The sequence below is a fragment of the Neoarius graeffei genome, chromosome 15 (assembly GCF_027579695.1).
Source record: "Neoarius graeffei isolate fNeoGra1 chromosome 15, fNeoGra1.pri, whole genome shotgun sequence".
NCBI classification, from domain to species: Eukaryota; Metazoa; Chordata; class Actinopteri; order Siluriformes; family Ariidae; genus Neoarius; species Neoarius graeffei.
Window position 1 is genome coordinate 24,621,360 of NC_083583.1, and position 24,203 is coordinate 24,645,562.

At 40.4% G+C, this 24,203-nt stretch overlaps 1 protein-coding gene across 1 annotated transcript in view; it reads right to left on the reverse strand.

Moving 5' to 3' along the window:
* Positions 1–24,203, reverse strand: part of ntrk3b (neurotrophic tyrosine kinase, receptor, type 3b) — a 324,652-nt gene that overhangs the window by 34,585 nt on the left and 265,864 nt on the right. Inside the window, exons 13-14 of the mRNA XM_060941065.1 lie at positions 21,111–21,166; position 18,749 (exon numbers count right to left, since the gene is read on the reverse strand). Of these exons, the coding sequence (XP_060797048.1) occupies position 18,749; positions 21,111–21,166 (57 nt within the window). The remainder of the gene's footprint in view (positions 1–18,748; positions 18,750–21,110; positions 21,167–24,203) is intronic.

Here is a 24,203-nt window from a genome sequence, read left to right on the forward strand (position 1 = left end):
AGCGAGTTAAAAACGAGTGACTTTTCTGCCAAGTTTATAATGGCAGTCTATGGGGCTGCGCGGCTGTCCTCTCCTTACTTTCAGGCTTCTCATTCAAAAACTGTAAGTCCTATCGTGTAGGTAGACACATTGTGTGAATCAGGAACAGTGTGGCTACTACTTTTGAGAAAATTATGTGTGTGGAGTGAAAATTGGGGCTGAAAACACAGTTTAAATGACAAAGTTTGAGCTATTTTTCCAAGCTCTCTACACTCTAACTTAACGAGCTCCATTGGTGTGTAACGCAATAGACACCCATTATAAAGTCTGACTTTCTCAGGCTTTATAAGGGGGAGGAGGGATGGAGACGCGGGGGGGTGGGAGCATGGCGAGGGCGGGCGTGTTTCTTTTCAAAATATGGCTTGTGGGAACCGTTATTCCAAAATCTCGTACTCCACCTTTAAGGGGAAAAAAACGACATAGTTCAATCATAGCCCTTTGACAATCAGCGTGCGTGCCATTTGCCAACATGCACAAGTCAGGAGCACAGAAAAGAAAAGAGAAAAAGAGAGGAAGAAACCAAGAGACTCAGGGGCTCACTGCATAAATATTTTAAAAAAGATTCGGATGATGCAACAGGTACTAGCAAAGGCAGTGGGGCAGCTGAGCCAGGTAAGACACAGCCAACTTTTTCCAGCCCCATAAAGTAACCCCAACCAAGGCACGCGCGGCACGCAATTCATGTTACAAACGAGGGGAGAGCAAGTCACACTGAACACCATATCAAACGCACAGGGCATTGAATCATTTCATAACCACAACGGCTTAATAACATTGTGTTTCATATATCTGATTGAAGTTAAGAATATTCACATTAGCCCGCAATCATATCCCGCCGTTTCTCGAGCGGTGTGTTCTTCTCTGCTTTTCACACTGGACAGTACGCACGCACAGTATACTATGTTCGCCCCCAGCCCTGCTCGAAATCCCCCGTCCATCGCTGCTCCTTTAAGAGCACCCCAATCGCGTGAGTAGAGACTGGGATAAGAGAGGTGTGTGTGTTGGGGGGGCCCATTCAGAGCATTTTGTCCCGGGCCCGGCCAAAGCTGTCAGCGGCCCTGGGTGCAGGTACTTTGTATTTATTAATGTGGGAAATACGCTCAGTATAATATGTACAGTATTTATCACAAAAATACATGCATGTATTTATTATTTTGAACCAGCCGACTGATCTGTCATGTTTTAAGTGTGCGACAGTAATGATGTAAATAATGGCGTGACGGAGTAGTGTCCAAAAGTGTGGGGTTTTTCTTTCATTTTATCAATGAGCTCACTATATAGTACTCTATATAGTAATTCCCTATATCGTGAGTAGCAAACGAGTGAGTGATTTCGGACACAGGATTAGACATCCATCAACATGGGACAGATAAGAGAACACACAAATGAAATGATGGAGAAGTGTGTTGACCTTCATAAGTCAGGGAATGGTTATAGAAAATAGCTACTCGCTCAAAAATGTTCACTTCTACTGTTAAGGCAATAATAAAAAAGTGGAGACCAACTGGAACTGTTACAAACCTACCTGGGAGAGGAACCAAGTTTATTTTACCCCCACATATAGTCGGAAGGATGGTAAGAGAGGCAAAAAAATCCCTTTGCATGTCTAAGCATCTGGAGCCTACACAATATAACTCATCGTTAAAAATTCAATGCAAGTTCAAACCCCTGGATTGCTAAAAATTTGCTGTTGTGACCTTTTTCAGCTCTGTGCTTTGACTCTATTCTGCCTCACATATAAAGCACTTTGGATAATACTATTTGCCAAATGTATAAAAATGTAAATGAAGTATTTCACATGGGCTAAACATGTACTGTATAACTGCTTTGTCCAAATTGGGTGGCACGGTGGTGTAAGTGGTGAGCATGGTCGCCTCACAGCAAGAAGGTTCTGGGTTCGAGCCCAGCGGTCGGCAGGGGCCTTTCTGTGTGGAGTTTGCATGTTCTCCGCGTGTCTGCGTGGGTTTCCTCTGGGTGCTCCAGTTTCCCCCACGGTCCAAAGACATGCGGTTAGGTTAATATGGGATGGCCTTGGGCTGAGGTGCCCTTGAGTGAGGCACCTAACTCCCAACTGCTCCCCGGGCACTGTTAGCATGGCTGCCCACTACTCTGGGTATGTATGTGTGCTCATTGCTTGTGTGTGTGTTCACTGCTTCAGATGGGTTAAATGCAGGGAGGAATTTCACAAGTGTGTGATGAATGAAGTTGTGCTTTCTTCAAAAAATTGTGTGACAGTTACTAAAGATTATTATTATAGTTGCTATTTTAATTATAAATTTGATATGCTATTTAACATCTTAATTACCATAAATGATAGACATACCCTCACAAAAGTGACCAAAGCTGCAATTATTTTTTTAGTTTTTGAATGTTTTATAAATATTAATGTTCGCCAGTGCTTTTGGCCCAGCACCATGCTGGGAAATTAACAAAGGAGAACTGTGAATTTTTCTGGCTTGTAAAATCAACAGTTACAAAGGCTTTTGGAAAACACTTGCAAAAGTAACACATTTTCTTCACACCTCCACCTCCAAATGGCTCATTAAAGTCTAAACTTGATCAATATTGGAAAACCAGTCCAGTGTAGACTTCAGTGTTAAACTAACACTTATAAAAGACTCACAAATAGCTCTTATGGATGAAGATACTGTATAAACCACTATAGAATACGTCGTGTGTGTGGTGACCTTGGACATTGGTGCGACAGATTTTAAAATCCTGTCACTATTTCTGGTTAAGATACATGCAAAAGAGAATCATATTTCAGTGACGTATAAGGGCAGCCTGTAGCTTTCAGAACTATATATTGCAGAAATATCATCATCTTCTTCATTATCATCATGTAAAGGCCTCAGATTTCTGTTCTTGGCTAACAGGACTGGAACCCAGTGAGGTCTTCTGCTATTGCAACCCATGTGCCTCAAGGTTTAATGTCTGCATTCTGAGAGGCTTTTCCTGCTGACCACAGTTATAACGAGTGGTTATTTGAGTTACCATAGCCTTCCAGTCAGCTCAGCTTTTCTGCATTGTACTGCTACCACATGATTGACTTACAGTGTCTTGCAAAAGTATTCATCCCCCTTGGTATTTGTTCTGTTTTGTCGCATTACAAGCTGGAATTAAAATGGATTTTTTTTTTTTTTTGGGGGGGGGGGGGGGGTTAGCACTTTGATTTTACACAACATGCCTACCACTTTAAAGGTGCATTTTTTTTTTTTAATTGTGACACAAACAATAATTAAGATGAAAAAACACAAATCTGGAGTGTGTATAGGTATTCACCCCCTCAAGTCAATACTTTGTAGAGCCACCTTTTGCTGCAATTACAGCTGCAAGTCTCTTGCATGTGTCTGTTAGCTTAGCACATCTAAGCACTGGAATTTTTGCCCATTCCTCAAGGCAAAACTGCTCCAACTCCTTCAAGTTAGATGGGTTGCGTTGGTGTACAGCAATCTTCAAGTTATGCCACAGATTCTCAATTGGATTGAGGTCTGGGCTTTGATTAGGCCATTCCAAGACATTTAATTATTTCCCTTTAAACCACTCCAGTGTAGCTTTAGCAGTATGTCTAGGGTCATTGTCCTGCTGGACCGTGAACCTTCATCCCAGTCTCAAACCTCTGGCCGACTCAAACAGGTTTTCCTCCAGAACTGCTCTGTATTTAGTGCCATCCATCTTTCCTTCAGTCCTGACCAGATTTCCTGTCCCTGCAGATGAAAAACATCCCCACAGCATGATGCTGCCACCATCATGCTTCACTGTAGGAATGGTGTTCTCAAGGTGATGGGAAGTGTTGGATTTACGCCACACATGGTGTTTCCCCAAGGTGGCCAAAAAGTTCAATTTTAGTCTCATCTGACCAGATAATCATCTTTCATGTGTTTGGGGAGTCTGCCACATGCTGTTGACTACATGATATTTTTTATCTTTCACAATGGCCACCATATCAGATTAGGTCTTGGAATTGGTTCTGAGACTGGCAAAACTACAAGTTTGACTCCGACCAATCATCAGTCATGTCCTTGTGTGTGTTTAGCAAGGAGGTTCAAGAAATGATCAATTGTGGCTATCAAGGAACACATCTTAAGAGTTGTCAAACTAGGTGAGAAAATACAAACATTCTAAACTTTTCATCAGGGTGTCTTGTGGCTTCCCAGACACCATATCATTGTTCCTTGATTATGTCACATGACAAGGCTCGTTCATCATTCCCGATGTTTATAGTCAAGCCCAACACTGGAAATGTACCAGCCATGATAAAATCGTGTTGAAACTGGGCCGAATTTGTGCAGTGTGATCCCGGTATAATCAGATAATTGCATGTTTCAAGGCCTCCAGCAGATGTACAGGTGTTTCCAATAAAGTGATTTGTGAATGTAGTGTACTCTATACATACACTCACCTTCCATTTTAATAGGAACACCTGTGCACCTGTTCATTCATACAGTTATCTAATCAGCCAATCATGTGGCAGCACTGCAAATAAAACAAAATAAAAAAAAAATCCTGCAGATACAGATCAAGAGATATCAAGGCAGATACTGATCAACCATCAGAATGAGGAAAACTTGACCATGGAATGGTTGTTTTTACCAGAGAGGTTGGTTTGAGTATTTCAGAAACTACTGCTCTCCTGAAAATTTCACACACAACAATCTCTAGGATTTATATGCAACATAATGTCTGATTCCTCAAAACACACAAATTCCTTTCCTATGCACTAAATAGCCACGCATTATTAATGAGAGAAGACAGAAATGTATCAAATCACAAGTTTTATCCCAGCATAAAATCACCAAACTTTTGCACCGCACTCGTTCATCTTCAGCCAGAAACCCAACATGACTGGTCTCTCACGCCACACTGTCAGAATTCTGACTTTCACCCACAAATCTTTGACAACAGAGGGCGAGCGCACTCGAGCTGTGAATGGCATCTCATAGCCGCTGTTATTGCGTTCATCATTCATGCACAGAGAATATAGGAGTCTAAGAAGGGAGACATGAGGACAGGTCAAATCTCCACTTCTGCCTCAAATACCTCATTTATATTCACTTATTTGATCATTAAGTGGTTGACTAGCTTTGTCCCGTCCTCTGAAAGAGTCATTTCACAACACACCTGACAGCACAGAGCTGGATGGGTTCCCTTCACCTTCTTTTTTGCCGTCCCTGAACCTGCACGGAACACACTGCACAAGATTTGAAAGCAATATAATACCAGGATCAAAATAATAATTACACTATATTAGATATTAAAAGCACTTTTTTTTGTACTGGATATGTTCTGTTTATCTTTAGCAAAAGAAGAACTCATCATGACACCTTTTAGTGACAAGACTTTATCTCTTTCTTATTTTGTTCATTGTGTAGCTGTAATGAGGTCAAGTGCACTCTAGATCAGAGCAGCTGTACAATTGTAATTCATAACAATAGGCTTTCTGTGGCGAGGTTCACATTTATTCAGATTCACTTCATCCACAGGTGCTGATGTCTTTGTCCCCTTGTCTTTACTAATGGCCTTAAAGGTGCTGACTGCAAAGTCATCTGATTTTTTTTTTTAATTGTGCATGGCATTTTCCTATGTTTTGCAAGAACAATATAATCCGGACAAGATGTGATCATTTTGATGTGCTGAGGGTTGATTTTCTCCGTTTTGGGACCGAATATCCTCCGTCTTGAGGTAAACAGTATGGCCCTACAGAAACAGCTGAACGCAAGGAGCTTGAACTAATTAGCATAACTATGGAACTGGGTCACACCAAGATGACGACGCGTGAAAAACATCATGACTGTGCATCGACCTTGGACAGTTTTGAGTCACAGTGATGTAATTTGTGGTTGACATTCATGAATAGATCAGTGAAGCAAAAGATGAATACATACATGTCAACCTATACGGAATGTCCGTATTTTATATGGATTTGATTCAATAAACGTAGTATACGGGCATACAAATAAAGTTATACGGATTCTTTAAAAAAACTTCAATATTTATTTAGAGCTATAATCAATTCCCACGATGATAAAAGAGCGCATAACATTTACAAACGTACTGTACACCACAGAAAGCACACACAGCCAGTAAAGAGTCTTATGAAATCGCGCGTTATCTTGTGGTAGCGAGACTTCGTTCCACTTCTGATCATGCGCACACCGCATTGCGAGAATCCCGCCAACCGGGAAGTAACATTTTGTTTGAAACGCGTATTTCCACCTGAGCAACTTTCACTAGCGACTGAAAAGATTCTGAATGGGCACTCCGGCAAAATCAACACAGACACTTGCTGTGACATGCAGCCTCGTGAGGTATTGGTGCGGAGTGCTAAAAAAGCTGTCATGGAGTACAATTCAGAACATTAGAGTGACACTTTGTGTTTTTGTCAAACATTGGAGCTTTGTATTCATTCTGAAGGTTTATTGTTATTAATATTGAATAAAAAGTAACTTGGATATATCATTGTTAATTATCATTCAAATTTTAGGTAAATTATTTTAATCTGCATCTTATAAGGATTTTATAAGGGAAATACGGATTTTGGAGGTTGGTTATACAGGTTTGATTGACTCTGTTATTGAAAGGGTACAGGACTTCAAATACCTTGGTGGATATACTAACTGTGATGTGGACATTAACAAGCGTATTGGCCAAGCTTGGGGAGCACTACATTCCCTAGCTAGAGTCTGGAAGTCCCCAATCCAAAAGTCGACAAGAATGAAGGTATTTAAATCGTGTGTTGAAACCATACTATTGTATGGTTCAGATTCCTGGACGTTAAACCTTTCAAGAACAGTCAGATTAGATGGCACATATACCAAGATGTTACAAGCCATATATGGGGTATCCTGGAAGGAACATATTATGAATGCCCAACTGTATGGTTCTCTTCCACGCATTAGCGAAGTGATCCAACGACGACGCCTAGCACTGGCTGGTCATGTGATGCGTAGCAATGAACCTGCTGGAAAGCTCTTGTTGTGGCAGCCAGAATGTAAACATAGGATTGGTCGCCCTCGTAGTACCTTGAGGCAACTTATCAAGGAAGAAACCCGTCTGAACGATGTTGAACTGGTGAGAGTGATGAACGACAGAGTACACTGGAGAACACATTTTGTCATGGCATCACCAATGTTGCAAGACAATGGATGAATCAAAGAAGAAAAGAAGATTGACCAAAGGTTGACATGTATGTGAATATATCTTTTCTCTGTTACTGTTTTTGTGTTATCCTTTCTTTCTCTGTAAGATCAAAAGATTAGGTGTACTTACTCCATACTTGCTATCGTGGAGTCAAGCCCATGCATTCTAAGGCTAAGATAGCTAAGCACTAGCTAGAATAATTTAGTTATCTGTCCAGAAGAATGACGTCATCTAACCTTGCTCTATCTTGCAGTTGCACTCATTAGGCAGGCTTTCCTTTTCTTTTCCGCTGGCTTTTAGCTGGTGGGAGAACAGAGTCCGCCATGTTTTCCCATGCTGACTTGTTTTGGTTAAAAGTAGGTCACAAACATGCCCCACGGTGGTCACATGATATTGTTGTTCACTTGCTTCAGCAATTTTCAGAATCATAAAATGCGGGACGCATTTTATCTCAGCAAAGCAGTGACACGTATACACGGTGCACAGCAGTGCAACACCTCAAAACTCCAACAGCAATAGAAATAAAACATTTTGCCCAGAATTTAACTTTGCAGTCAGAACCTTTAAGTCCTTGTCAAATGTTACCTTGAATAACGGATTGGGAATAACAACGAACAATCAGTAAACCTGTTGAGAACGAACAAACTACAAACATGGACACCTTGAACTACAGTTCCCAAGAACCACAGCACCCCCTGTCACCAGCCTATTGAAATCAGCTGTCACTCACCTCCCTAATTACCTGTCTCCCTATAGTCCACTTGCATGTGACGTCACAGCCGATCCAGATTGTAAACAGACGCCATCTTGTTGGTCAAATGCCATATTTCCGCCATCGCAATTTACCGACACTGACTTTCGTTGTTTTTCGCCCAAATCTGCAAATATTACCGTGCCACAATGCCGGAGAGTTGTATGGCATATAAATGCCACAACAGGAGAGGTCAGAAATCGGGAAGAAAGTTTCATAGGCTGCCATGGGACCCTGACAGGCGTGCAAAATGGATTGCTGCTATCAGGTATACCATATATACAGTAATAGTGACAGACTACTGATACTTGATCTAACTGATAATATAAAATATTCAACCATAATCGGCTGGTCAGTGCTATACTAGATACTACTGATATATCTAGTATCAGTACTCAATACTTAAGTGACTTACCCGTCCAATGAGGATTGTTATTTTCTTGTTTACAAGATGCCACATCTGAGGGGGGCTGACAAATCCTGAATTTCTGTAAAGATAACTGTCCAGAGATTTATAAGCACGCAGTGCTTCACCACTGAACAGCGAGGGAAAGTTAATGAGGTAATTATACACATCTGGGTATTCCACCTCTGGCAGTTCAATATCCACTGACACGGTAGTGAAAACTACGTTCGGTAATCGATAAGGGTCACTAATCTGTAGGTCGTTTAATTTAGACATATATCTAGTTATCTGTTCATTAGAAAAATGAGCTGTGTAGTCCGTCGGTTGAAATTGATCCATTTTGTACACGAGTGCAACAATATTCAGCTGTGTTGTTGACCGACAAGATGGCGGCTGTTTACATTCCAGCCGGGATTCGGTCACGTGACTGCAAGAGCTCCATTTAAGCTTCCCTCTCACACACACACCATTGTGAAGTATTGTTCTGCTCTCTCAGTTCATAGCATGCTTTGTAGTTTCTGACTGCATCTTGAGTTTTTTCTGACCCTTTGCTTTTCATCTCATGTTTTTGCTCTTTGTCTTCCCTCTACTATATTATTTGCCGATTGCCCGACCCTTGCTAGTTTTCTGACTCTGATTCCAGTCCCGTGTCTTGGCTCTGCTTACAGTTTGTACCCTGCTCTCCTCTGCACATACATCCGTAAGTGCCTGCACTCTGACACAAACTAAAAATAAATAAAAAAAATAAAATCACTGTGTTCTTAATGATCTCCATTCAATGGGTGGGATATGGTGAATTTTTCTAAGTAAGTTTGATTAAAAATCATGTTATTCAAGACAAAGGGCAACAAGGATATAAAGATTTGACTGAATAAAATGAAATGACATTTCCAAAGGTTCCTTTCCAAAACTTTCTCTTTTATCTTGGGCTTCAATTAATGGCAGACAGTGTGTTCGCCTGATTTTAATCCTTAAAAAAAAAAAGGCTTTCTTACATTTAAAAGTGAATTTTGATCTTTAGCCTTTTAATCTTCTTCCAGAATGATCTAAGGGCTCCTGGTATCTTTAAACCTACATGGGCTTTATGGTGTGAGATGGTAAGTGATGTAATTGGATGTCTGATTCAGGCAACAGCTGGTTGGGGGGAGGAAACCAAAAGACAGAGTTCAAGCGCTTGACTTGACTGTGTATGGTAGATTGAGCATGAACTTGTGGACCTCTGGTAAATGCAAAAGTGCCTTCATAATGTATCATGTACAGCTCCAAATCAGAAAAAAAAAATTGGGAGGGTACGGAAAATGCAAATAAAGCAGTGACTTTCTAAATTTACTTTGACTTGTATTTCATTGCAGACAATATGAACCCACAATATCTTATGTTTTGTCTGGTTAACTTCATTTCATTTGTTAATATACATCAATTCTTGTTGCAGGCTTGCAACACGTTTCTCTGGGCTCGGTGGCATCTGAGCTGGACCATCATGGGAAGCCATGGTCTAAAGGTTAAAGAAGCAGCTTTGGGACCAAAAGGTCACCGGTTTGATTCCCAGCAGCTTCAGCAGGAAAATGTGTGGGTGGGGGGAGTGAATGAACAGCACTTTCCCTCTACATCTGTGGTTGAAGGTTTTCAGAATTTCTCTGTGTCTGTGATGAATAAAGGCAAAAGGTTCCCGTCACACAGTGAAAACATGTATTGTGGTCAGATGAATCAATATTCCAGGTCTATTTTTGTAAGAAATGGACACCGTGTGCTCCAGACCAAAGACAAAAAGGACCATCCAGACTGTCACCAGCAACAAGTCCAAAAGCCAGGGTCTGTCATGGTATGGGGTTGTCAGTGCCCTTGGCAAAGGTAATTTTCACTTCTGTAATGGCAGCGTTAATGCAGAAAAGTACACAGATTTTGGAGCAACATATGCTGTCTTCAAGACAGCATCTTTTCCAGGGATATTTCAACAAGACAATACAAAACCACATTCTGCACACATTACAAAGGCATGGCTGTGGAAGAAGAGGGTGCCTGTCCCCTCTGTCCCCAGTAGAGAAGGTGTGGAGAACTTTGAAATTATAAATACGATTATGAGGATAAGCCTGTACTGTTGCACACCTTAAGGCCTGTTTGCAGGAAGAATGGGACAAAATAATGCCTGAAACACTTCATCACTTAGTCAGTGCGTTTACATGCACATCCAAATCGAGCTACTGTCGGTAATCGAGCAAAGGGTCCCAGCAGGGGTGCCAGAGAAATCCAATCCTACATGCACACAAGGAAATCGAGCTATTGTGTGAGGTACATTGTGCACCCGAGCCACAGGTGGTGCTACACGCCCCATCGTGTTGGTACACTTCCGGTTGTCGTCATGAAGAAGAGCTATTCAAGAGTATAAACAAAGTTATCCAGTTCCGTGTTCACAAGTTCCGTGCTCAAGCTGTTAGGCTTACTCTAACAGACTGTATGGCTACAAACTGTCCTGCGCAGACCACTGTTTTGTAAGACAACTTATTTTGCACAATTGTATATTTTTCTAAAGTCCATTTTTTGCTTACAAAAAAAATTTTTTTTTTTTGCTTACAATTTAACTTATGTCTTAATAAACACACAAAAAAGTTCAACTGTTTTGTTTTTATTGACATTCTTCAGATGTTGGACATATATATACACACACACAAATACAATGACTTGTTTATGTACACAATTCACAGCTATGCAACAGCTGTACAGATGTATTTGGTGATACAGTAAGTGAGCTAAATTTTAACAGTGCAAACAATGCCACAAAAAGAAAAGATTCATGCCATTGTCATGATTCGTTGTCATGCCGACCGAGGCTGTTGTGTTTCCCGCTTGTGGTCTCGTCACTCGTCACTTCCGGAAGGGGCAGTGCTGAAGTAAGTAGCTCGACTACGTAGCTCGACAGGATATACATGCACTAAGTAGCTCAGCTAAAATCGCATAATCTAGGTCGTGTAGCTCGATTACGAGAAATCAAGTTCGGTTCGATTTCAGCCGAGCTAAGGTGTTTCCATGGCATTTAGAACTTCGATTTCAGTTGAGCTATGGCAGAAATTCGATTTTCTCTATGTGCATGTAAACGCACTGAGTGTCTTCAGTCCCTAAAAGTGTTGTGAGAAGGAATGGCAACATTATAAAGTGGTAAATGCTTTACTGTTCCAACTTTTTTTTTTAAATGTGTTGCAAGAATCAAAATTGAAATAAATGTTTAAATGCAGTAAAACATCAAATAATGTTGATGCGTTGTCTTGAATGCAATATGGTTCCAAGATTATTTACAAATTATTTTCAAATTTAATTTCAACATAGGGCGGCACGGTGGTGTAGTGGTTAGCGCTGTCGCCTCACAGCAAGAAGGTCCGGGTTCGAGCCCCGTGGCCGGCGAGGGCCTTTCTGTGCGGAGTTTGCATGTTCTCCCCGTGTCTGCGTGGGTTTCCTCCGGGTGCTCCGGTTTCCCCCACAGTCCAAAGACATGCAGGTTAGGTTAACTGGTGACTCTAAATTGACCGTAGGTGTGAATGTGAGTGTGAATGGTTGTCTGTGTCTATGTGTCAGCCCTGTGATGACCTGGCGACTTGTCCAGGGTGTACCCCGCCTTTCGCCCGTAGTCAGCTGGGATAGGCTCCAGCTTGCCTGCGACCCTGTAGAACGGTCTATGAGCCTACATTGTTAACATAACAAACTCATTCGTGTGAGTGAGTTCAAGCTGGCCAGTGACCACAATGTCTACAGAATATGATGGTCTCAGAATATGGTGTTACACCACTTCCGTATCCTTCAGTTTGTCCAAAAAAAAAAAAAAGCACATGTACAGCTGTCCAGAGGGGCTCAAAGTGCAACTTGTATTTAGGACAGTGGTGTAAAAGTCAATTATTCTATCCACATTCACTGGATATGAGCATTCACCATGCTCTGATTGGCGACTCTACTACTAGGATCTCATCTCATTATCTTTCGCTTTATCCTGTTCTACAGGGTCGCAGGCAAGCCGGAGCCTATCCCAGCTGACTACGGGCGAAAGGTGGGGTACACCCTGGACAAGTCGCCAGGTCATCACAGGGCTGACACATAGACACAGACGACCATTCACACCCACATTCACACCTACAGTCAATTTAGAGTCACCAGTTAACCTAACCTGCATGTCTTTGGACTGTGGGGGAAACCAGAGCACCCGGAGGAAACCCACGCGGACACGGGGAGAACATGCAAACTCCGCACAGAAAGGCCCTCGCCGGCCACGGGGCTCGAACCCAGACCTTCTTGCTGTGAGGCGACAGCGCTAACCACTACATCACCGTGCCGCCCTCTACTACTAGGATATCAGCTCATATACTGTGAGTAGAGGAAAAACAAAATGGCAGTGTGTATTGCTGAACCAACCAAGGATGAAATAAAAACTCTACTTGAAAACAAAACCCCAAAAATACAAAAAAAAAGCAACAAACTATGGAATAAAAGTATTTAATGATGATAAGAACATCTTTTTTCAAGAATTATTATTATTATTATTATTATTATTATTATTATTATTATTATTATAGCATTTTTCACAAATTGCTACTGTCATTTCACTGGTTTGTTTACATTCTAAGCGTAAATTATTTTGTCGGACGTTTTGTGTAAAGTTTTTATTTCCCAAATTTGCAAAAAATAAAAATAAAAATGCTCTGTTTTTCAAAATCCAGTGAATGTGGATAGAATAAAACAGTTATTCCACTCAATCTCATCATACATTACCTCATGTGCGACTCGATTTTGTGGAATAACTGTTAATTATACTCCACAACTCGAGGGGGAGCTCTGGAGCAAAAACTACCAATTCTCGCATAATGGGGCTTTAATACTACATTCTTATAATAAGCTCTCAAATAATGATTGCTTGTCAGCAACATTAACAAACAATACTGAAGAGTTATTAAATGTTCGTTCTGTAAAAGAACATCCCATATGACACACGGTTGAGAAAAGAGAAGACTCTGAGGATGTTAGCTAGCGAATTAGCTGGGATGAAAGGCAGTTCCTCTGAGAGAGGCAGAGTCCTTGGGGTCTTGCCTCAGGCAAAACACGGGAAATGAAGCTCCAGACATTGAGATGCAGAAAATTCAGTGCCTGGATCTTAGCAATCTCTCTCTCTCTCTCTCTCTCTCTCTCTCTCTCTCGCTCTTATATTTCTCTTCTATTGGTATTTTATTGGCAAAGCTTCCATGTTTTCTACTTCTTTTTTTTTTGGTAATATATTTCCCAGAAGTGTTGTGTCTGTATTCCACCTCTGCCTGTTTATGTTTTGCCCTTGAGTATAAATATGCCTCTTTTATGTGTTTGCCTGCCATTGATGTCAGCATGGGATCTTGACAATGATTCTTGGATGAGTCCAAATAAACCCAGTAACATTTAAAGACATTTATACAAATGTGCATGTCAGATGGTATGTTATGACTGTTCTTAAAACATCAAACAAAAATGAACGAACGTTTATACTGTTCTTTTTCTTCTAATTTGTCTGGACTGAAGAGATCAAACCGGTCATAACGGTAATGAAACTTTAAGGGGAGAACGCCATGTCTAAGGAAACCAGACATCCAGAATAAAAATTCATTTCATCTTTGTACCATAGAGACTCAGCATGGAGTCAAATAAATGACACCTGACTGACAAACTGGAAATATTTTTTTTCTGCTCAGATGCTTGCTACAGCATATAAGTGCATTTATGACACATCCTGATGATGTTTTGACTAGTACATTCAAGACAGCTGGGAACTCGATATTTTCAGAACGTACTACTTCCCACCTCTGTGTTCCTGAGACCTCACAGTAAATCAGTGTGTATTTGGTTTCGGTATGAATATAAAAAAGCTCCTGAGTAGCTTTTAAACTGCCAGCAAAGGCCTGTTTAGGTAATGCTTTATTTAAGGAATAAAACACACTGTGGTGTGATGTTACAGGAATATAATCAATGACAGAGTAGGCGGCATGATGGTGTCGTGGTTAGCACTATCGCCTCACAGCAAGAAGGTTCTGCGTTCATGGCCTTTCTGTGTGGAGTTTGCATGTTCTCCCCATATCTGTGTGGGTTTCCTCTGGGTGCTCCAGTTTCCCCCACAGTCCAAAGACATGCAGTTAAGTTAACTGGCTACTCTAAACTGTCCATAGGTGTGAATGTGTGTGAGTGGTTGTTTCCCAAGCCTGGAAATGGGAGGGTTGTGGCAGGAAGGGCATCTGGTGTAAAACTATGCTCCAATTAATATGAAATATGGATCAGTGGGGTCCACATGGCAGTACCCTGACCTAGCAACAGTGCTGGACAAGGGAGAAGATGATGAACGAAGGACAGAGTGTTTTCATGCTTTTACCACCCTGAAGTTGATTATTAGTACATCTGGCTGACAGGCAATGAGCTTATGCCATCATCTGTTGTCCATTGTCCGTCCATCATCGTCCACATTTCACAAAAATCACTTCTCTCTCAATTATTCACCCATTTTTATTATTTTTGGCAGGAAGGTAGGTCTGCCTGGGGTGCATATAGCTTCTACCCAAATTTGCATTATTACAATTAATAATGAAGATATGGAGTAATTAAGCCCCAACGAGCAGTTTCCACACAAATTGCTTCTTCTCCCTCAATTCTTCACCGATTTTGATTCTTTCTGGCGTGAAGGTATGGGTACCAAGGGTGCATATAACTTCTACCCAGATTTGCTTAATTACAATTATTAATTAAGTTCTGGACTAATTAAACCTTAATGAGCAGTTCAACAAAAATCACTTCTTCTTGGTTAATTCCTCGTCGTTTTGGATTCTTTCTGGCAAATTGGTCAGTATTCCTAGGGTGTATATAGCTTCTATATATAGCTTGTATATAGTGTATATAGCTTGCAACATTTATTGTGCAAGGTGGCCCAATTTACATTGTTCCTTCTGGACTAGACTGGGCCGGAGTGAGCTAGGCCATCTTTGAAGGTCTAGTTTTCCTATATCAGCACATCTTGATTGGTTTTATTCCTTTTACATCACAACAATCTGCCAACACTAAGTTATTTTTTTACTTATTAAAGGCCAACACATCATAATTTTTATACATTTATAGTTAAAGTTACTGCCACAGAAACAACCACAAAACACGTTGGTATCAACATGTTCCCTTCTGCTATAGCAGCTATAAATAGTCTCTCTTTTGTTCCCTTGAAGCTTATAAGGAAACAAAAATGCAGCTCGAGATGTTGCAAAGAAACTGCAAACCCCTCCATCCTGAAGTCTTTCACATATTTGAAAAGTTATAGCTTTACACAACAATTACACTTCATTTTTTTTACCCCTTTGTTACCCATAGTAGGGTACATGAATTGGTGCCGAAAGTCATCTCAACAAATATGGTCTTGATACGTCAAAGCGTTTCTGAGATGGGGGAAAAAATTAATCCTTTAAAAAAATCCGGGATCCAGAAGGTGACCTGGATCACAGCCAAAATTTAATGGATTGTTACTTGTGCCCAGTCACACCTCTGGAAAAAATTTCAGAGCAATCCGTTCATTACTTTTTCCGTAATGTTGCTAACAGACAAACCAACAAACAAACCAACGCTACCAAAAACATAACCTCCTTGGCGGAGGTAATAAGATAATAAGACCAAAAATGCAGCTTGAAGCCATTCCTGTATCTGACTATTACAAAGTTTCAACACTAGATACTCCATTTAATAATAATGAAGTTGGTGTTATTTCTATAAGTTGTTACGATAGAAATGCCACTGTTAGAATGAGCAGATTAATATGAACCATGTTGAGCAGTGTTGTCTATGAAAATGAATTAACCCTGAAGTAAATTTATTTTGAACAACTAGAATGATAAATTAAATATCGCTGTGGTATAATTATTTTCAAAAAGGGTATGTAGAAGGTAGATGGCAGTTATTCACCATTAAAAACACAGTACTGTATTTGCTCTGACTTTGAGTAAGATGTGGTATTATCTGGAGGGCGAGTCAGCAGTTGGAAACTTTGCAGTTTTGACTGAATGTTTTTAACCCAGCTAACAATTTTATGTTAGCACAGGATTCCTGAGTGTTACAGTTCAAGGAACGTTTGGTTCACTTGCTGAACATTTTTACTTGTAAGTACATACAACTAAATCCATAATGTATTTCTTGTCGAACTTGGAATGTTGCCTCCGTTGTGAAACTCTCATTAAAGCAGATGTTATTAGAAGAGAACAGGATTATGAATTTTAGAACCTTAAAATATCAGGGTGGTTTTTAAGAACCTGTTGAATATCTGCAGAAAATTCGAATAAGAGAAAAAAAAAGAGAGAGGATTAACGGTGGCTACTTTGAAGAATCTAAAATATTAATTAATTACTTATTTTTCATAAACACTTTTTCACATAGTTCTGTGTGTTCCATATGCTGTTTCAGAGTTTTGGTGTCTTCAGTATTATTCTGCAGTGTAGAAAATGATTATACAGAAAAACCTATGAATGAGTAGGGGTGTATAAACTTTTGACTGGTATGGCGTATATACTACAAAATCACTGATACTGTATAAATCACTTAAGGATTTAATTTGCACTTTCAAAATCTACCTCTTCCCTTGGTTCATTACACATCTTGTATTGCTGGGTTTCACGTGACGTCACATCCGCCTCATTAGTTAATCAAAACTTTAGCTGGTGGTCTACCAAAGCTCAGTTGATAAAGCATTTGTAAGGAGAAGGTGCATTGCTCGCATGAAAAATGCCTTACGCTTGCATTGTTTTAGGTTGTTCGAATTGATCAAACTGTGAAACTGATAAAAGTTTCTTCGGGGTTCCTTATGAACTAATAAAAAAGGGTGAACGAACACAGGATTTCACAAAAAGATGTCGAGAAAGGTGGCTTTTGAACCTCTTACTGAAATCGAAGGGAGCCGAGTCGAAGCATGCTCGAGTTTGCAGTGATCACTTGGTGAAAGGTTTGTATCTCCCTCTCAGCTCTGTCCTTAGTGTTTTCCAAGTACTTTTCCTGCTATGTGTCGTTATTTTACGGTACTTTTTTTAGTCACAAAGTGCTAAAGTCCCCAGCTGTTTCTTTGTTTACTCCTCACGAAGTCCATATGCATGAAGGTTGCAACAAAATTCTTACCCAGCCATACAGTTACAGTGCACCGTGATCACTTCTCCGTCCTGTTTAACTAAGATCCAGGTCTTTAAAGAGGTTTCTGATGATGTTTGTGAATGATTTACCTGAGAGATAAGAGCCAACGCGAGTGAGAATCAAGCAAACTGTTGTTTGTTTACACTTCAACTTGCAGCACTTCGTTGTAAAGACGTGAACAAAAAGCTTTAAAAAAAAAAAAACATACTTACACGGGCAAAAACAATCCAGGATTCATTCGGCAGCGACTTGATACCGAGGTCCTTCACCCAGCCACATACAAAAAAGTTGTAAGCCTCCATACTCTTCCACGCTTTCATCTGTTTTGCGGTGTAGAAGGACGTCTGCAACACCAGATACTTCGAGATGTCGGGGAACTCGACTGAAGGGTAGTTTTCGAGATCGTATGACAAATCCTTCTTTCCCAGACTGTAGGGGTCGATTCCATTGCACATAGCAATCTTCTGAATAGATCTAAAGCGAGCAGTGGCTTCTAGATTACGAGCGTACTCTGATAACTTATCGCTAGTTATTTGCACTACGGCAGCCGTTTAGACCACCAGCTATTTCACTTCCAGTAAAACCACTAAAAAAATCACGTGACTGAAACCCAGCAATTGTCTTCATTTTGTTTTGTTATATTGCACAGCCTTTGTGTTGGTATATATATAAAAAAAAATTCTAATAATGTTTTCTGTTAGACGAACATAAGGAGTTTGTGATGTGCTTTCTGCTTGCTTTTAATAGTAGCAGTTTTCATGTTTCAGCTCAAAGTAACTAGGGAGATCACTGATCACTAGTTAACCAGTTAGATGCTAGCTAGCTAGTTTAGTTAACCAGCATTGTATGTACCAAATGTCCACCCATCATTTTCTTGTCTCTTCTGTTTGAAATCATATTTTAACACACTGTCTAGTTCAAATAAACATGCTATATTCTTACAAGGTAATTTAGCAAGAACATTTTCTCTAGGAAAGAAAAAAAAACAGCTTTGGTTGAAAAGAATTATCAGAATGCAGTCCAAATAGACAGAGCTCCAAGTAGGAAAAAAAAAATCCCACAAAAATCTGGATAAAAATATTGCTTCACAGATAACGCACATTATCACCGTATGAAACATATTGTGTGTTTTGAGCCAAGTCAAAAACAGACTGAGCCAAATGTGCTTCTAATTTTAAACAGCGGTCTATCAGGCTTACTGAAATCTAAAGGAGGAAGACTAAAAATGTGTGCATTCCTTTTAAGGAAATGTCATTGAATTATCACACCCTCGTTTTGATGAGCATTTACAGGGACTAGCCATGAGCCATAAAGAATTGATACAATCTATAATGAATAGTGTGTTAATTTATTTATGAAAGCTTAATTTGAATTTCTCTTCTTTCTCTCCGAGAGTTCCACATGACCATCACAGCGCTCGCAGTGAACAGACCGCTGTAGTGTGCTGGGAATATCAATGTGTGTGTGTGTGTGTGTGTGTGTGTGTTTGCAAGAAAAAAGAATTCATCTCTCTCAATGAACTGACTTCTTTTTATTGTTTGTATTTGAGACATTAAAAAAGGATCTCTGTGGCAAAAGGACAGCGTGTTCTGATTATTTGAAAGGATTTAAATGAAGAATCTCCATTAGAATCAGACCTACATATCTCGGCAAAGCAAAAAAAAAAAAAAACTCTTAGCAGCACCAATGATCAAAAGAGCAGCCAAGAACCTCCATTTGGCCAACAATAGAGTGATATTTGTGCCAGTATAATTTGCAATGACAGCAGGTCTGTGCCATCCATGAGTCATCTATTTTTAATAGGAGAGACTTCAGCTTATCAAAGCTGTGCTTCCTCCATGTCCTACATATAGTAGCTTAGTAATGACACTATACGTTGGTGTAATGACTCGGGCAAACGCCCACAGAAGTCTCCACCAGGGTGTGTTTTTTGACCTTTAAAAAGCCAAATGCAAACAGCAGCTGTGAGCAGGTTTTAGTGGAAGTGAATAACAAGCTTAAAGTATGCTTCTACAGTACTGCTCAAAAGTCTTGAAGCACATGGAAAGAAATGCTATAAAGCAAAGATGGCTTCAAAAATAATGAAGTTAAATGTGTTCTTAATGTAAAAAAAAAAATCAGCAATAAACTAGACAATGGCAGTAGGTTGCTTGCAGACGATCTTACATCCACTTTATGAGATATCCAAGACATGAAGTGGTAGTCAGCTAAGCTCACCATTTACCATTGCTGGGGCTCCTTGCTAGTCATTAAAACGTCCTACGCTTGCGTTGTTTGGTGCTGTTCAAATCAAACAAACCATGAAATTGATGAAAGTTTCTTCCAGGTTCCTTGTGAAGTGATAAAAAAGATGAAAGAGCAAAGGATTTCACCAAAAGATAACGAGAAAGGTGGCTCTTGAACCTTTCACTGCGATCAAAAGGAACCGAGTCGAAGAACGCTTGAGTTTGCAGTGATCACTTCAGGAAAGGTTTGTAAATTCTTCTGGTTTATTTAGTTTGGATTTGCAAATGACTTTTCTCGACATTTTCCATTATTTCATGATGCTCAAATCCTCAGATGTGTTTTTTTTTACTGTTTGAATGTGTTCACCATTTTGTAAACTTATTCTTCTTTCAGCTGCGCCCATTAAGGGTCACCACAGTGGCTCTGTTCCACACATTTGATTTGGCATAGGTTTTTACACCGGATGCCCTTCCTGATGCAATCCTCCCCAATCTATCCAGGCACTAAGTATGCACTACAACTCCAGTGCCTGGGTATTTTACCTAACCTGCATGCCTTTGGACTGTGGGGGAAACCGGAGCACCCGGAGGAAACCCACAGAGACATGGGGAGAACATGCAAACTCCACACAGAAAGGCCCCCGTCAGCTGTGAAGTCTGAACCCGGAACCTTCTTGCTGTGAGGTGACAGTGTTAACCACTACACCACTGAATTGTAAACTAACACATGTATATACGGTAATACATGTAATACCCAGGTCTTTAAAGATGTTTCTGTGGATATTTGTGAATGATTTACCTGGAAGGGAAGAGCAGGGTGGATTGAGAAATGAACCACTGTGGTTTGTTTCCACCCAATACTAAACCTTGTAGCATCCTAACAACCACCGCAAAGATGCGTACAAAAAGCCCCAAAATGCTACTTACCTGGGCATAAACGATACAGGATTTATCTTGTAGTCTCCTGATCCCCAGATCTTTAACCCAGCCACAAATAAAAAGTTGTACACCTCCATGCTCTTCCAGGTTTTCATCTGTTTGTCTGCGTAGAACGATGTCTGCAGCACCAGCTAGTTTGAGATGTTGGGGAACTCAACGGATGGATAATTTTTCAACTCGTAGTTAAAATCCTTCTTTTATAAATGTGTAAGGATCTATCTCATTGCAAAGAGTAACTTTCTGAAAGTACCTTGACCGTGCATTGGCCTCTAAACTGCAAAAATATTCGGAGATGCTTTCACTAGCGGTTTTCCCGACCACTATTTCATTCACTGGAAGTAAATTGGCAAGCAAAAGTCACGTGACTGAATACAACCTATATTTTTGTCTTTAAAAATGCATCAGTAGTCCCAGGTACAGCTCATAAAGTTTTAAGATAACACTGACTGCTGTTTTTTTCAGCAACTTGGAGAACCTTCCTTTGTTCTTCTGGAGACTTGCTTCTGTTTTTTTTCTTCCTTTCTTTCTTCCAGGTAATCCCTGACAGCCAGCATTCCCTTCTGTCTGACATCCAAACATTTTCTCTATTTTGGTTTTAATATTGCTTGTAAATCTTCTCATCTCATTATCTCTAGCCGCTTTATCCTGTTCTACAGGGTCGCAGGCAAGCTGGAGCCTATCCCAGCTGACTACAGGCAAAAGGCGGGGTACACCCTGGACAAGTCGCCAGGTCATCACAGGGCTGACACAGACAACCATTCACGCTCACACCTACGGTCAATTTAGAGTCACCAGTTAACCTAACCTGCATGTCTTTGGACTGTGGGGGAAACCGGAGCACCCGGAGGAAACCCACGCGGAGAACATGCAAACTCCACACAGAAAGGCCCTCGCCGGCCACGGGGCTCGAACTCGGACCTTCTTGCTGTGAGGCAACAGTGCTAACCACTACACCACCATGCCGCCCCCACTTGTAAATCTCATCTCATCTCATCTCATTATCTCTAGCCGCTTTATCCTTCTACAGGGTTGCAGGCAAGCTGGAGCCTATCCCAGCTGACTACGGGCGAAAGGCGGGGTACACCCTGGACAAGTCGCCAGGTCATCACAGGGCTGACACATAGACACAGACAACCATTCACACTCACATTCACACCTACGGTCGATTTAGAGTCACCAGTTAACCTAACCTGCATGTCTTTGGACTGTGGGGGAAACCGGAGCACCCGGAGGAAACCCACGCGGACACGGGGAGAACATGCAAACTCCACACAGAAAGGCCCTCGCCAGCCCCGGGGCTCGAACCCAGGACCTTCTTGCTGTGAGGCGACAGCGCTAACCACTACACCACCGTGCCGCCCCACTTGTAAATCTTATATAAAATAATTTTATATGTATATATATACTCTCTGTTGTCCTGATTTACAGGTAGCAATGCAGAAGACAGTAACCACTTTCAGTAACCACTTTATTCTGATCAGGGTCATACACCCAGACCTCATGGAAATATAGTAGGCATATCAGGTGAAAATTCTAATTCAAGCAAAATTGCTTGAAACTGGTCTCATTGAATGCAGAACAACGTACTTTGTACAGAATTAAAATATGCTTATCCGTTCTTGAGATATTACAAATCAAAGACTGAAAAAAACAGCTTAATTTTTAGAAAACTGCCATGATATTATGTCTGAGGATCACATGGTCCAAAATGGGCCTCATTAACAAATGAGATCAAATGTTTTTTCTTAATAACTTCTATTTTTCAAGATATTTACATGGAAATTGTCAGGCACATAGATGGTTGGATACTGAATACAAAGTTTCAAAAGTTAGTAAAAACAAATTAAGCAAATTCGCAATTAAATAGTGTTAATTATGTTAATTAGGTAAAAACGTTAAATCGGTAAACTCAGTAAAAAAGTAATAGAAGATTATTTCTTATATCCTCTTTGTGCTCTGTAGGGCTTTGTATTTCTCAAAAGTAGGGCCTACTAGTGTTTATATTAAAGAATATAAATGATAATATTCACAGCTTTCAAGGCTTACCTCGAAAAAAACTGTGCGATCCACATCCAATAAACAATTCCAATTAATTGAACTGAAATTGACACTCACATTTCTGACTTCTGTTTCTTTTTAATATCATTCCCACCGCTAAGATCTCAATATTTTTCATCAAAACAGCAACAGTTGTATCCTAAAATAGTTATTTATTTACATGAATCAGTTTTATTTGAAAAAAAAAGTAGGTAAAGCTATGAAAACTCACTTCAAAGTCTCCTGTGAAGCATAACATCAAAACTAGCTGATGGAAAATTTTGCTGAATCCTTCATCAGAAACAGTGAGAGCGAGAGAACATCCCTATAAAAGTTATCTGATTGATATTCATGAGTAACCCAGTCAGAAACCGATCAGAAGAGAGCCTGACTGCTTTCCCGTGACTCAAAAAGCACCAGCAGTTTCCCGACATCCCGCAAGCAGAGTTTTTACTCTGTTGTACCAACTTCAACCTGCCGTTACCCCCAAAGTACTGAACAGATCTTAACAAGATAAATGTCTTTGGAAAGCAGAGATTATAAGCTTTTTAATGATAGTATTTATGATAGAAAATATTCAAGAGTTAAGCAATGGCAGATTTGGAATTGTAGATGAGCGTCTGCATGGACAATTTTCACAGCACAGCCAGCGAGTGTCTGATTTGCCTAAATATAGCCCAGATAGGATGCCAGTCCTTCGTAGAACAACATGCATGCACACCTTCACACACTAATTTCCACACAGACACAAGGAAAAGACGCACAAAAACTCCACACAGAGCTCAGGATCAAACCCAGGACCCCAGAGCTGTCACACTACACCACTATGCTGCCCTTAAAAACATCCAAGACAAAATTTGTATTAAAAGAAACTCAGAGTACCTGAGACTTTTGCACAGTAATGCATCTTCCTTCTTTATGACATTTAGTATGCAGGCTCCAAGGAAGCATTGAAAAGATCATATAATTTCCTACTCGGAAACTCCAAAATCAATATCCTCTTCTCATATTTCAGCAACATAAACACAAAACCATGCATGGGGTTCTCCTCCTGATGACTGGTGTGTGTACATGTGGGCGCAAAATAAGAAGTGAAAGAAAGTGACTAGAGCCAGCTGACAGATGGGCTAGAGGGGCAAAGCGCCTCTTCTCGTTCGAGAAAAAAACAAAAGGTTCAATTTTTGCCATATACATTTTCTCATTTGTTGTTTACAAATGGCTTGAAGTGGATTTAATTTTAATTTGGTGGAACCAAAAGCAACAGAACCACCAATGCTCATATAAGAACATACGTGGGAAGTAAAAGGCTGGGGCTGATTTCTTTCTAGCTCAAAGTGTACGGTACATCGATCAAAGACACTTGCTGAAACACCCAGTGGGGTTAATTTATTGCTGTTACAGCCATAAACCGCTAAACTGATAAGCGGCTAGAGATAATGAGATGAGATGAGATGAGATGAGATGAGACAGTCATAAACCTCCATTAGCATGTGAAGTACAGGTGCATGTCGATAATTCTTAA